Raw genomic sequence first — 12,737 nt, forward strand, 5'->3', positions numbered from 1 at the left:
AAAGTGACGCCAAAATGAATGGGAGTCAATAGAATGCTAACAGCAGGTGATGGTCTGCTAATCAATGGCGGCGCCCGGGGAAGCTTCGTGTTTCTCAAAACCAAGAATGCAAAGAACGGACTTGTGTTCTTGGGGAGAACGCTCTTGCTAGTTGTTCTTGGAAGAATGAACTCACAAGGTGACGAGCACACAGAACGCTGCTGACAGTTTGAGACAATGTGTTCTTGCTGGTATTGCACAATAATACCCCCGCACAGACGCCGTCTGCAGTAGCCTACCCAAACATAACTAGAATAGTTCGGGATTATTGCGTCACGTCGCAATGCATTGTGGGAATCACGGTACGGAAGTAGATGTACTGTACAGTAGCGTATAGTAGGCAGTAGGTAACGTTGGTCATTTGGTCATTAATTTAGGGTTTTTTTTGGAAAATGGTTCAGAATTGCTGTTTCGTGAACTGCTGTAATCGGTCTCATGATCGAAAGGGCAAACGCCTCATAAATCATATTAGTTTTCCCCATTTTCGTCGGATGGCTTGGGTCGGCGCTGGTCGTCAATATACTAACTTACCGGACGAAAACAGTGGATTATTGCACGTATGATAAATTACTCCTGAAGTGTAACAAACCTGCGTAGACAAGCTTCATAGCTCACAGAATCTGACAAGTGTGTGTGTGTGTGTGTGTGTCACCACTGATGCTTGGTTAACCGTGTGAACGATTGTTTCTCCGCGTTTACTTTGTAGATCTGCAGATCTTGCACTCATCCATTTGTGAACGGCAAGACAGAAAGCACAAAGCCTTTCTTTAAAGTGAATTTCATTTTGCATTAATTTGTATTTTAATTTTAATAAATGTTTCATCAACCAATTGCCTGGATTTAATAAATTAACCGAAACTCAGCATATAAGGTAGCCTACTTGCTTCACAGACCTGAAAAATAAATCTATATTGAAATGTCTACTTTTAAACAAACAATTCAAAACGAAAGAAAACAGTCTGTGCTCTAATCCGTATGAAATGTGCATTTCTTTCTGGCGCATTCCCCAAAAAACACTTGTTTATTAATAAACAATTAAAATGTGTGGGGAGGTGTGGGGGCTTGAATGTTGTTGCCGAGGCCACAGGAAATTGTTAATCCGGTCCTGGATCGGAGGTGTAAGCGCTCACTCCACAGACCAGGTAGGAGAAAATATGGAAACTGAGGCTGGGTAAACTTTCATAATTATTACTCCATACTTTGTTCATAGGGATCGATTCCGCCTATAATCTCAATTTTTTTAAGTAGCGTTGTTTGGCTTCATTATTAAGTTTGTCAGTAGGCTATATGGTATAGCCAACTTTTTTTGTCACGGTCCATAACTCTTTCTCTTTCTTTCTCGGTGCTGGAGACTACCTAATTTTTCTTAAATTTTTCTGAGGGTTTCAACATTTTACCGGAAAACAAGAATTAAAAAAAAAATAAAATAAATACAAATTCCAGCTTAACCATACAACAAAGTATTTCCCACACAAATGAGTATAAAACAAAGCTTTAAAGTTGAAATATTTATTGATGTACAAAACAATTCCATGTTTTCTGAAAAATAATGGTAACAGCTGATTCAGTATGCTTATCTCTATATGTGCAGGGTATGTGAGTAGAGTTCATATACCGCTTTACCCTGTATTCTGTACAAGCAAACGATTTATAAAAAACATTTACGGATATGGGAGCATAGGCCTACTACTTATTGCTTAACTCTACACTGAATGTGCGGCATATTAGCAGACACTTTACACATCGTGGGCTTGACCTAAACTGCACAAGAGGCAAACAGAGACAGAACGTGACACAACATATCTAAAGATCATAATTAGCTTAAGTTATTCCTGTCCCACAACAGGATTCGTTAATAAAACAGCTGATTGGTGCAGCCGGATGAATGGCGAGGAAAACATTCTCTCTCTCTTGCGGATGGCAGAACCCATAGCAGGCGTTTCTGAGAGAATGAGAAAAGGCTGTGTCAGGAAGTCATGGTTATGGTTTTGGTCCACTCTCCTTGATCCGTTTAAATCAAACCCGTAGCCTCCCATTTCTGCAGTGCACAAGAAAAATAAATAAACTCATTCTCTGTTGATCTGCTTATAGGCTGTGTCTGGGGTAGTTGTGCTGTTCTTGACCATATACTGCATAGCGTCGTTCAGCCACAGTTTTGATGCAAACAGAACATTAAAACATCATTCTCAGGCTGAAACTAGTGAAAAGTCCATTGCTGAGGTCCAGTAAACACTTTGCAGGTTGTGAAAGCGAAATTTAAAGGCATTAAAAATATGAACTCCCGCTCGGACTTGTCCGTTTGTTTCAGTACATGTCCCATTCATGATGTGCAAACAGTTTCAAAATAATATGCACTGTAGAAACAGAGCCAGTGTTTAGTAAAATAACTCTATTAGGCAAGCAGTAATTCTAATAATATTGCACAGTTGACAGCTCAAAATCAAGCTTCACACACATATAATAGCCTATAAAACAATTCAGATATGACGCGATTGCAGGTACACAGAATATCCATCATTGTAATGATTTACATTTTAATACTTTGATGATTCAAATTTGAACATTACTGGATGAGATCTGCACACTTGGCTACAAACTCCCTGCAATGGTATTTATACAAAGGCTGATTCTTGCAGTTCTAACACAGTTGAAAACGTTATCATTCAATCTACACTGGTATAGTCTGCGACGTGTTACACCTTGTGAGCACGTGCAAAAAAGTATTGCGCTCTGGATTTGAAAAAGCAAAAGACCTTGTAAGTAAACCTGATGAAGAAACAGTTGAAACAGGCGTATGCAGTCTTTTTAAATGGCTGTATTTAAGCTGGCTGGAAAGCAATACAAATCGTATTGTTTATGCGAGTGTGAGCATGCAACTGATTGCGTCGGGGTACATGCATATAATTAAGAATTTAAGAGGCTCCGAGCCTCTCGGGGTATTTCGAGTTTCTAGGAAGATGCTTTAATACATTTTAAATGGCCAGGTAGCTATGCTGCAAACTGGTCCTGATGCAGATTTGTGCATGCTTAACGTGCGTGCCTACATATCGTGGGATATCATTACTCGTAATTACAGGCAACACTATCCAAACCGTGTGCTGTCAGCATGGAAAACTCAAGTGTTTTGTTTGAATGATAATTACAATGTGCTTCAAAACTACCCTGGTTGGAAACTCCACTGTGAGACTGTGAATCACTGTTGGGTTTGTATGGGAGAGTGGCGTAAGATGTGCCGCCCCCATAATATAGCAAACGTTCAAGAACATTTTTCATCAAATGACCGTATATTTTGAAAAGGTGTAGGCTACAGCTGCATGTTATACACAAGCTGTGTTAAAACACTTTTTTGCATGTTAAAGTAAATTTCCCACATGGCAGGTAAAATGTTGACGTCAAAGCAAAAATATATAGTACTGTGCAAAAGTCTTAGGCACGTTAGTATTTTCACCCCCCAAAACCCCATGGTTCTAAGGCAGTTATGTATGTCTTTTGCTATAGTGTGTCAGTAGGAAATATCAGTTTACATTTCTAAACATTCATTTTGCCATTAATTGTAATAATCCAGTGAGATCAAAGGAGTTTGACATCCACACGGAGATCTGATCTCACCATCATCGAGTCTGTCTGTGATTACATGAAGAAGAAAAAAAACGACAGACTAAATCCGGAAAAATTGTGGCAACATCTCCAAGAAACCTACCTCAGTTTTTTCTATTTCTTCATCACAGACGGACTCGATGATGGTGAGATCAGATCATACCGGCTGTTGTCAGACTGCTTGTGCATACAAAAATCTCACTGGATTATTACAATTAATGGCAAATAGAATGTAAACCGAACTGATATTTCCTACTGACACACTACAGCAAAAGATCTAAATAACTGGCTTAAAATAGTTTTTATTTATTTTTTTGGTGAAAATCCTACCATGCCCAAGACTAATTGCACAGTACTGTACATCACACATTTTGATGAATTGGAATGTATAAAACAAAAGATGTAATGAATTATTAAATCATGTCATGAATAATATTTTTTATTTTACTATAAAGATTTTGTTCCCCCCCAAATTTTAGCTTTGGGGTAAAGTGTGTCAGGTGCTTCATGGTAAAAGGTGACAGTGGCTAATATTGAGGATGAGTTTTGCATCCAAAGCATGAAAAAACAAATAATATGATAAAATTCTGAATATTGTTCCACTACATGCAAACACACATTTTTTCTAGTTATATATGAAAATGTGAATCCCATGCAGAAAAATAAAAATTTGAATGAAATTATATACAATTTTCAAAATATAATGAATATAGTTCAAACGTTCCCTAATGGTTCAACTTACCCCTTATCATGACACCTCTTACCCCTAATGTGGGGTAAGTTGTGCCAATGGACCATTTTTCATGAGAAGTCATATTTCTGTGCCCCTACTGTATGTATTCTGAAATGTAATCAGGCATATTCATTTGCCTGATTACTTGTTTCTTCTTGCCTAGCTGACAAACTAAGTAAAAAGCATCACAGTTTTACCCCACTCTCCCATCGTTCTCCTGCCTTTCCACGACTCTCTTTCCGGTGTTCGTTCGTTCGTTCTTTCTTTCTTTCTCTCATTTTGCATCATGTTCTTGTTCTCTCCGTGTCTTCTGTGTCCTCTCTTGCCCACCCGCTCCCTTTCTTTTCCCCCACTCTCTCCCTCCGTGTTTCCTTGCAGTGTGGGTTATTAAGGGCTATATTTAGAGCAAAATTGTAGTTTGGCTCTCGGAGACAATTTTATTTGGATTTAAAGTGTCGGCACCAGATGGGTGCGTTGGCTAGGTGCAGCTGAGTCACTCTTGCACACACACTCTGCTTTTCTTATGCACACTGTCGCTTGCGCAAAGAAGGGAAAAAAACCCACACACACAGACAAATGCGGCGTGAAGCCACAAATCAACGAACAAACACGCATATGATGACAACCCGCACGCACAAAAAAAGCGTGACATCATCGAACATAAACTGATTTAAATTAATCTCACCAAATTAAATCAACTCAAAAGACACAAACAGAAATGTCCCACGAAGCCATAAATGAACAAACTTATGACGAACACACGCGTACGAACAGACAATCGCTCATGAGTCCCGAACACATCCAAAGCCACACGGCACTCAAACTGCAGCGCGCATCTATGGCATCCCACACATACAAACACACACGGCGTGTTTCGTGTGAAGGCAGGACCAGCGATTGGGGTTGGTTTGATTGGTACGGAGCAGAGAGTGTGCTTCGCTGCTTAAAGACTCCCTCCAGGTTCTCCTCAACCTGACTTCACAATCCCGCTTATGGTGTAAATGGAGCGTGCGTTACCAACCGCAAGCAGCTGTCATTCCGGCTGACCGGCTGACGGCAAGGGGTCTCCCTCTTTCACCGCTTCCTCACTGGGAGCTGGGCACTGCTCGCCGACCACCTCCGAGTCTCCGTCCTCCATCGGGAGGGTACAGTCACAGGGGAGCTGCGGTAGCTGCTCCTCTTGGGGCGTAGCATCGGTGTAGGGCAGCTCTGATTGGTCTGTGTGTGAGGGGCTGTTCTGACTGGACAGCTCTGTGCACTCCGTCTCATTCACAAGGCTGGCCTCAGACGGCTGCTCCGTTTGGTCTTCCAGGTCGGGGAGGTTGGGTTCCCGTGGCAATGACAGGCTCTTGTGACGACTCCAGAACTTGTGGAGCTCTGTGACCTCCGAGACGCTGCTGCTGTTGCCGCTGTCACGAAAGCTGGCCAACGGGGGACGGACTTTCACTCCAGTCACAGTTACAGAGCCTTCGATGGCCTTCCGCAGCTGCAGACAGACACCATTTTATTTTTGGAAATGTAAGCATTTTTACAGGATATAAAGAAGAGCTATACAATCACGCACCTCCTTCAAAGAGACGACGCCTACTAGACGTCCGGTGCTGGTGACATAGGCATGATCCAGGCCAAGGAGTGAGAAAATGGTGTGTGTCTGTAATGCACAAAGGGACAGGGAAAAGGACTGATGTTCAGGCAACTGTGATGATAAAACCGGCCTGTTTGTTTTTCATGTGACTTGTGTGTTATATTCCTTTTGTGGCTTTAGAACATTTGGAATATATTGTACAAATAATTTGCACTTCTTTTTTTGGTAGTTTTTTAGGATAAACGTGTTAAAGGCCGAATAAGAGAGCACTGCAGGGAGGACATATTTTTGTAGGTCAAAACCCAGAAACATGTTGGCATTTTAGCAGCTTTCGATTCCACCGTCCTCAAGTCAATGGGTTTATTTCAATGGGTTTTTGGTTAAATGCCTGAAATGAATATCTGTGGTTAACACCAGCTCAAGGTATTTTCACATTTTATTCTAAGACATTAAAATAAACCAGTAATACCCCCCTTGTGATTTTTTTAAAGCTTTTATTTGTGGTGAAGCATTGGCTAAATGAGACTACAGAGGTTGTCTGGGACATTAAAGTAATCATTTAGAGCAGTTATGCCCTTGCAAACTTTCAGACTTGGCAAGAGTCAAAAGCTTAATTGTGGTGATGTTGAAGTTATGCGACCATGGTGTAGTTCGTTTATAGCTTTTTACTTCTGGCTATTGTATTTAGGCTTCAAAATTCATAAAAGATTATCATGATAAATAGAATCAAACTTTTGCTGGTCTCAAAGCCATTTTCTTCAATAATCCAAAAGCCAAATGGAAAAATCCTATTGGCAGATACAGCAGATGCAGATTTTACCTTATGCAAAGATGTCCGTTCCACCAGCTGAAAGGGGGCGGGGTCTATTTTACAGTTGTTGAAATTAACAGCCTCATCCAACTGTTGCTCCTCCCACTCTGTTATCTGGAGAAAAAAATTAAATTTAAACTGACAAGGGGAATTATCTTAGGTTTTATATTATAATATGATTTGAGAATGTTCACTTTTATGCTCTTTTTCATACAATGACAATGAGAGGTGACCACAGCTTTCAAGGGTGATTTTCAAGGTCAGCTTTTCAGTGAATAATATCTTAAATTTCAGTCTGTTCCTCATAAAAACTACAATTGTTTGGAAGAGAACCGTGTGAACATTCTTCAAAACTTCTCCTTTTGTGTTCCTGTGTTCCATGACAGAATGTTTTTTTTTAAGAAGCTACAAAATTAGCTTTATTACACATTGTCCAAACCAGGAGCAACACAGATAAATATAAAAAAAATCTCTTCCATGTACTAGAATAAGCAACATTACAATTTGGCAGTGATTCGGTGTCTATTTCTGTGGCCCCGCTCACAGTGAAATCTCAATGGACTAAAATCCTGCTCCACATAACTGTATATTAAACATCAAATATTTATTTTTTGGTTGAAAGATTATTTTTAACTGACTACTTGTTGCATGTCACCATGGAAGCATAAGAGAGAAGCAAAAAATATGAAAGCAAATATATCTGACTGTCTGTACAGAGAGTCACATGATCAGTCACACATTGACTTATTTGATTATAGACCTAGAAATAGAGCAGAACCTTCACTGTTTTGCATATTTCAACATTCTAAAATGATTCATTTCCAAGTTTAAATAATATTTTGAATGCCAGAATCAGACTGTTGGACCCCACTGTATATTCTAGAACACACCTTAGTTACAATGGAGAAAAAAACCTACAATCACAACATAATTATGGGTAACTACAGTATTTATACCTCTGCTGTAGACATGTCATCTTCCACATCAGGTGTATCCTGAAAACATCAAGTCAAGAATTAGACACAGAAACGCACAAATGTCCCTTTCATACGTTCTTGTCCTCACAAACTTCATGCATTTCATTCAATTCACAAGACAAGCTACACATACTAATGTAATCTACCGAAGCGGCTCAAGCTTTACTAAACATCAGCAAGCTTAAGCAATACATTAAACGCAGCCCAGGGGAGGGTGAGTTAGATTGGATGCCATTACGAAGGCAATAAAGAACTAAGACAGGGAATAGCTTTTCGAAAGGTTCTTAATTTGATTGGAGAGTTTAAAGCTCCAGTTGAAAATTGGACTTGAATCAACTTTGTGAAGCTTTGTTCAAAAGAAACGGGTCCAATTACAACATCCCCTGATGTCCCTCCATTGGTTTACGAGCATACGGGGCTCCTGAGCCCGTTCTGAGTCTGAACCTCAAAACCAAACCATGCGTCACACAAACGCACTCATCCTTTGAGAGTTTATGAGATGCTTCATAAAATGGCATGATTCATCTCGTGAGTCAGCTTGTTCCCTGTTCCCTAGAGGGGAAGTACTAAGCTGGAGGAGTGTATCAATACAGCACACAGGCAGAACGCAATAAGGCCTCTGAGATGCCAAGGCCCTATTGGCTGTGCCACTGCCACCCCCGACGATGCGTGTTTGTGGGCGAGGGGAACGAGTCCCTGCGGCAGCGTTCTTACCACCATGGGTATCTTCACACGCTTGGGCCTCCTGCTCCTCTTAGGAGCCTTGGGGCCAGCATTGCTCTTCCAGACATAACAGATAGAAAAGGGAGGAGCATAAAGCGTTAATGCAAATCTAACGCAAGGCTCTCTCAACAGATGCACCTTCAACATTGACTATTATCAAGGGACACTGTTAGAGCCATCGGTCCTCCAAAGAGAAAGGCAGAAAGGGGTGTATAACAGTATATTCAGGATGAAATCCAAAAAATCTGATTTGAATTAACATATTTGAGCTTTGAATTGAAAAAAAATTCAAACAGACAACAAAACAGAATACAGCCTGTCTGAACAAAGCCAAAGACAAACATTGAAACATAAAAGAAAAGTCAAACCAGACGTTCTGTCGTCCCATATTCAACTTCTGGGCACCTGTAAACTCTACAGCTACATAAGTGCTGCGTATCACCCACAATCCCCCTAGAGAGCCATCATACCTCTATTAGCTCCTTCACAGGTTCCCCAGAGGAGAGATTTGGAGAGCCTGCAGAAGAGGAGTGATTAGATTAGCACAAGATTGGTGCGTACCAGGGGGTCACAGACAGTTAGCAACACGACATACATGAGTAGGAGTTGAAATGTGTGAGTAAGTGTTATATACTGTACACACTGTTCAGTGACTCTGTGTTGCTGATTGCAGACACTGTCTTCAGAGCAGACTTGAGGGGGATCTGGGAGTTAGTCAGCGTGGGGCTGTATGAAGACTCTTCAGTGGAGATCTGGGAAAAAACTGTCTATTAGATAGATTTATCAGTAAGGTTGATTACTAAAACAGACTCCACGTACTCCCAGATGTATTACCGAGCACGGAGATGACAGCTTGTCGGGAAGGAATTATTTAGGATAAAACAGAAAGCATGAAGAAGAAAAAAAAACACCTGATGGTGATCTGACAATCCTTTGTTCTTCTTGAGAAATACAGACAAGCTGGGAATCGCAGACTCCAAAAACAATGGCATACTAACATTGAACATAATTAAAGAAATACTTCACTCGGAATTTACAATTATTTATTTTTCACTTGAAAAATAAATAATTTTCACTTGAAATCTTTATAGTTACCAGTATAGCTCATTGTGACCACTAAACAGTAAAAATACAATTAAAAAGAGCCATTAATGGAGACCATGAGACTCATTCAGTGCATTTTGAGTCTTCTAAAGCCATACTAAACAGACTGAGCATCAATAACAATTTTATTCTCCACAAATTATCTTCTTCATCCCACATTCTCAATACCATGTGAGAACCACTTTTAGAAGCACAGGATCAATCTGTACCATATCGGTTCGATTTTTTGATTTATCGATATAGGTCGAAAATTCCATTATTAATTGTAATCATTTCCCTTATTTTAAAATTTAAACCACATTTGCTGTATGCTCACTTAAAGTTAATCTGTAAAAAAAAAATAATAATAATAATAATTTGAATTACACTTAATCACAAGAAAATTGAAAATAATTAAATAAATAGAAAATAAAATTGTTCAAATTGTAAATTATAATGCTTAAATTCACTTGTAGCATTTAAAATGATTAATTTAATAATTATTTTTTGTTTTTTAGTGTCTTTTACTTTTTATTTATTTAGATTAATATAGTATAGATAGAATAAATAGCACAGATCTTAATAAGAATTTATTGGCCATAATATACAAATTATTATCATCTTATTGTTATTGACCATAATGTTAATAGCAGTGCACCCTTAATGGTTTTTGCCATCAGTAACGTTAAACCTGGTGCAATCTAAAAATTATTGCTAAGTTTATTATTATTATTGCTAAGAAAACTATTTAGCTGCACAGAAAAATAGCATTCAGGCTCAGAACATCATGCGGGCGAGTAAATAACAATAATGGTTGAACTAATCCTATAACCTGGTGTTGTTTTTCACAAGTCTGTTTAAATATGTCTATATCTCTAAAATGATCATGTAAAATTATATGGGGGAAAATGTCATCTACTCTAATGTTAGTTGCTGCTTCAGATTCCTGTCTTGTAATTAACACTAGCATTATCTCTCTGAGGTTCATACCAGGAAACGTACGGCATGCCCAGTCTTGGGGGGAGAGTCTTGGGGGAAGGTGGGCACATGGGTGCCGTTGTCCTGAGCACGTTCTCTCAAGTAGTCCAGCCTGCGAGTCCGGCCGAGCTGCAGCGAGAGTAGCGACTGTAGCTGGGAGCGCTCTATAGAACCCAGCAGGATCATGGACTCTGGAGCCAGGTGGGGACACGGGCAAGGGAGACAGCAGAGAGGGAAAGAGAGAAAGAGAAAGAGAGAAGTGAGAGAGACACAGCGGGATAGCTGGAGGAATGGGGGATAGCAAAGGGTGGGAAAGGAGATGGAGAAGGTAAAGAATGTGTCTGTCACAGGGAATGAGGTGGAATTGTGGGATAACATTTCCAACTGTGAGCTTTCATTTGGGAACTTCAAGAAAATGGCTGGAAAGGAAACTGTACTGAAATCAAACATCAAAAAGTATTTACAGCTTCATTTTTAAACACTTATTTACTTGTATTTTTCTTTGGAGCAATTTTTAAGCATCATGCAAACACCTAATAAACCGTTTTTTCATATTCATCCAGAGGCCCATTTTCTTCCCAGGCATCTACAACTGTACACTTCTAGTTGTAGACCAATATATTAACCCAGAATTGCCATCAGCATGTATGCTGATAGAAATTCTGGGTTTATATATATATATAATTTTACACATTGAAAATCTGTAAAAAAATCTGAAAATCTTAAAAAACGTGAAACAAATAAAAGCTTAAATGAATAAGAAATATTTCAGATTCTGCACTATTTCTGAGTCACTAATCAAATGATCATGTGACTCTTTGCCCAGATGATCAGATGCTCTAAACTTAAACTTAAACTGTAAACTTCACTTCCCTGGCCTCAAGAGTTGCACTAGTGACTGACGCTGGAGACTAGCGTCCTTGTTAGCGAGTTTGTCTTCCATGCTGGAGACCCTGGTTCAAATCCTGCTCGGAAAGTTTCAAAAGTTTATCGGGGGAAAGCAAAGCATTTGCGAGAGAATGCAAAAGCATTGACATTTTTCCATTACCATGACCCTTTAGGGGCTTCGTAGATGTGTTCAATTTTTCTTTGCTATTTGCTTAGAGTTTTCTCTTGTTCAGTAATTTTTTTTTTGATTGCAGTCTTTTTTCTGTTGTCATTGTTTCCCTTGGATTTGCTTCTCCGTTCCATACAATTTTAAGCTTTTCTTGGTTCGTTCCATGTTTTCTAGGCAACCTTGGTCATGCTAATTCAGATTGGCACAGTTGGTTTTAAATTAATCTTTTTTATTTTTCAGTTCAAAACTACATAGTCCAAGTGTTAGTAATCTGTCCATAATCTGTGTTTGAGAAAGACATTTTTTAAGCCATGATTAACTATTCTAGATTAAGGCCTACTCCTAGCTTCGCTCTCTGGATATTGGTATCAGCCATTGAAAACCCATTTTGATGAAAACCTCATTTCTTGGCAAAAATGATTCAGCAATCAAAGACAGATATTGCAGAGACATTTCAGCAGAATTGCTCTTCCATATTGAAAGAAATGGGGAAAAAAAAGACACTTTGGGATAAAGACTGCCTAAAAGTCTGTCTAAAAATTGTGAGTAGTGGTAAGAAGGATGTGCAGAAGGTGGACTAACAGGCCGAAAACAACTTTTTTTGCACACAATATTTTGGTATTTTATGCATGTCTCACCTTTGGACTCCACCAGGGCCAGGGTTTTAAGCTGGCCTGTTACGAGAGCTTCCTGCAGGTCCCGGTAAGAGGAGGAGAGCGTGATATACCGCACGTCTCTCACCATTATGTCCTCCACGCGGATATTATATTTTCTACAGGCAAAAAAAACAAGATGGGAGTGAGCATTCAAAAAGCCAGGGGAATAATATGAGAGTGATAATTTGGGGAAGGAACATAATAGCCCTCACTCCTGTCCCCAGCCCAGCTCTGGCAGGTAGGGAAGTTTCTGGATCCGGATGATGGAATCATAGAGGGAAGGCTGTAGACTCTGAGCCACGGCATTGGCCAATATCACGGCGATCATCACGGGCAGGATGTGCGAGATTTGACCGGTCAGCTCGAACACAATGACGGCGGTGGACACGGTGTGAGTGACTGCGCCAGAAAGAGCCGCCGCCCCTGTGGGAATCACCATTTCGTCCAGCATCAAATTACAGTAGCAGTCACCCGCCTCAAGCCATCTGATTTCCTATT

General features: G+C 39.8%; 1 protein-coding gene across 1 annotated transcript in view; it reads right to left on the bottom strand.

Moving 5' to 3' along the window:
• Window positions 1-1,538: 1,538 nt before the first annotated feature.
• Window positions 1,539-12,737, bottom strand: part of clcn2a (chloride channel, voltage-sensitive 2a) — a 42,818-nt gene continuing 31,619 nt past the window's right edge. Inside the window, exons 15-24 of the mRNA XM_084120811.1 lie at window positions 12,452-12,662; window positions 12,222-12,355; window positions 10,539-10,717; window positions 9,109-9,217; window positions 8,936-8,982; window positions 8,457-8,522; window positions 7,722-7,760; window positions 6,775-6,879; window positions 5,934-6,020; window positions 1,539-5,855 (exon numbers count right to left, since the gene is read on the bottom strand). Of these exons, the coding sequence (XP_083976937.1) occupies window positions 5,403-5,855; window positions 5,934-6,020; window positions 6,775-6,879; window positions 7,722-7,760; window positions 8,457-8,522; window positions 8,936-8,982; window positions 9,109-9,217; window positions 10,539-10,717; window positions 12,222-12,355; window positions 12,452-12,662 (1,430 nt within the window). The 3' untranslated portion in view covers window positions 1,539-5,402. The remainder of the gene's footprint in view (window positions 5,856-5,933; window positions 6,021-6,774; window positions 6,880-7,721; window positions 7,761-8,456; window positions 8,523-8,935; window positions 8,983-9,108; window positions 9,218-10,538; window positions 10,718-12,221; window positions 12,356-12,451; window positions 12,663-12,737) is intronic.

The sequence above is a fragment of the Abramis brama genome (assembly GCF_963993115.1).
Source record: "Abramis brama genome assembly, chromosome: 7".
Taxonomy (NCBI): Eukaryota; Metazoa; Chordata; class Actinopteri; order Cypriniformes; family Leuciscidae; genus Abramis; species Abramis brama.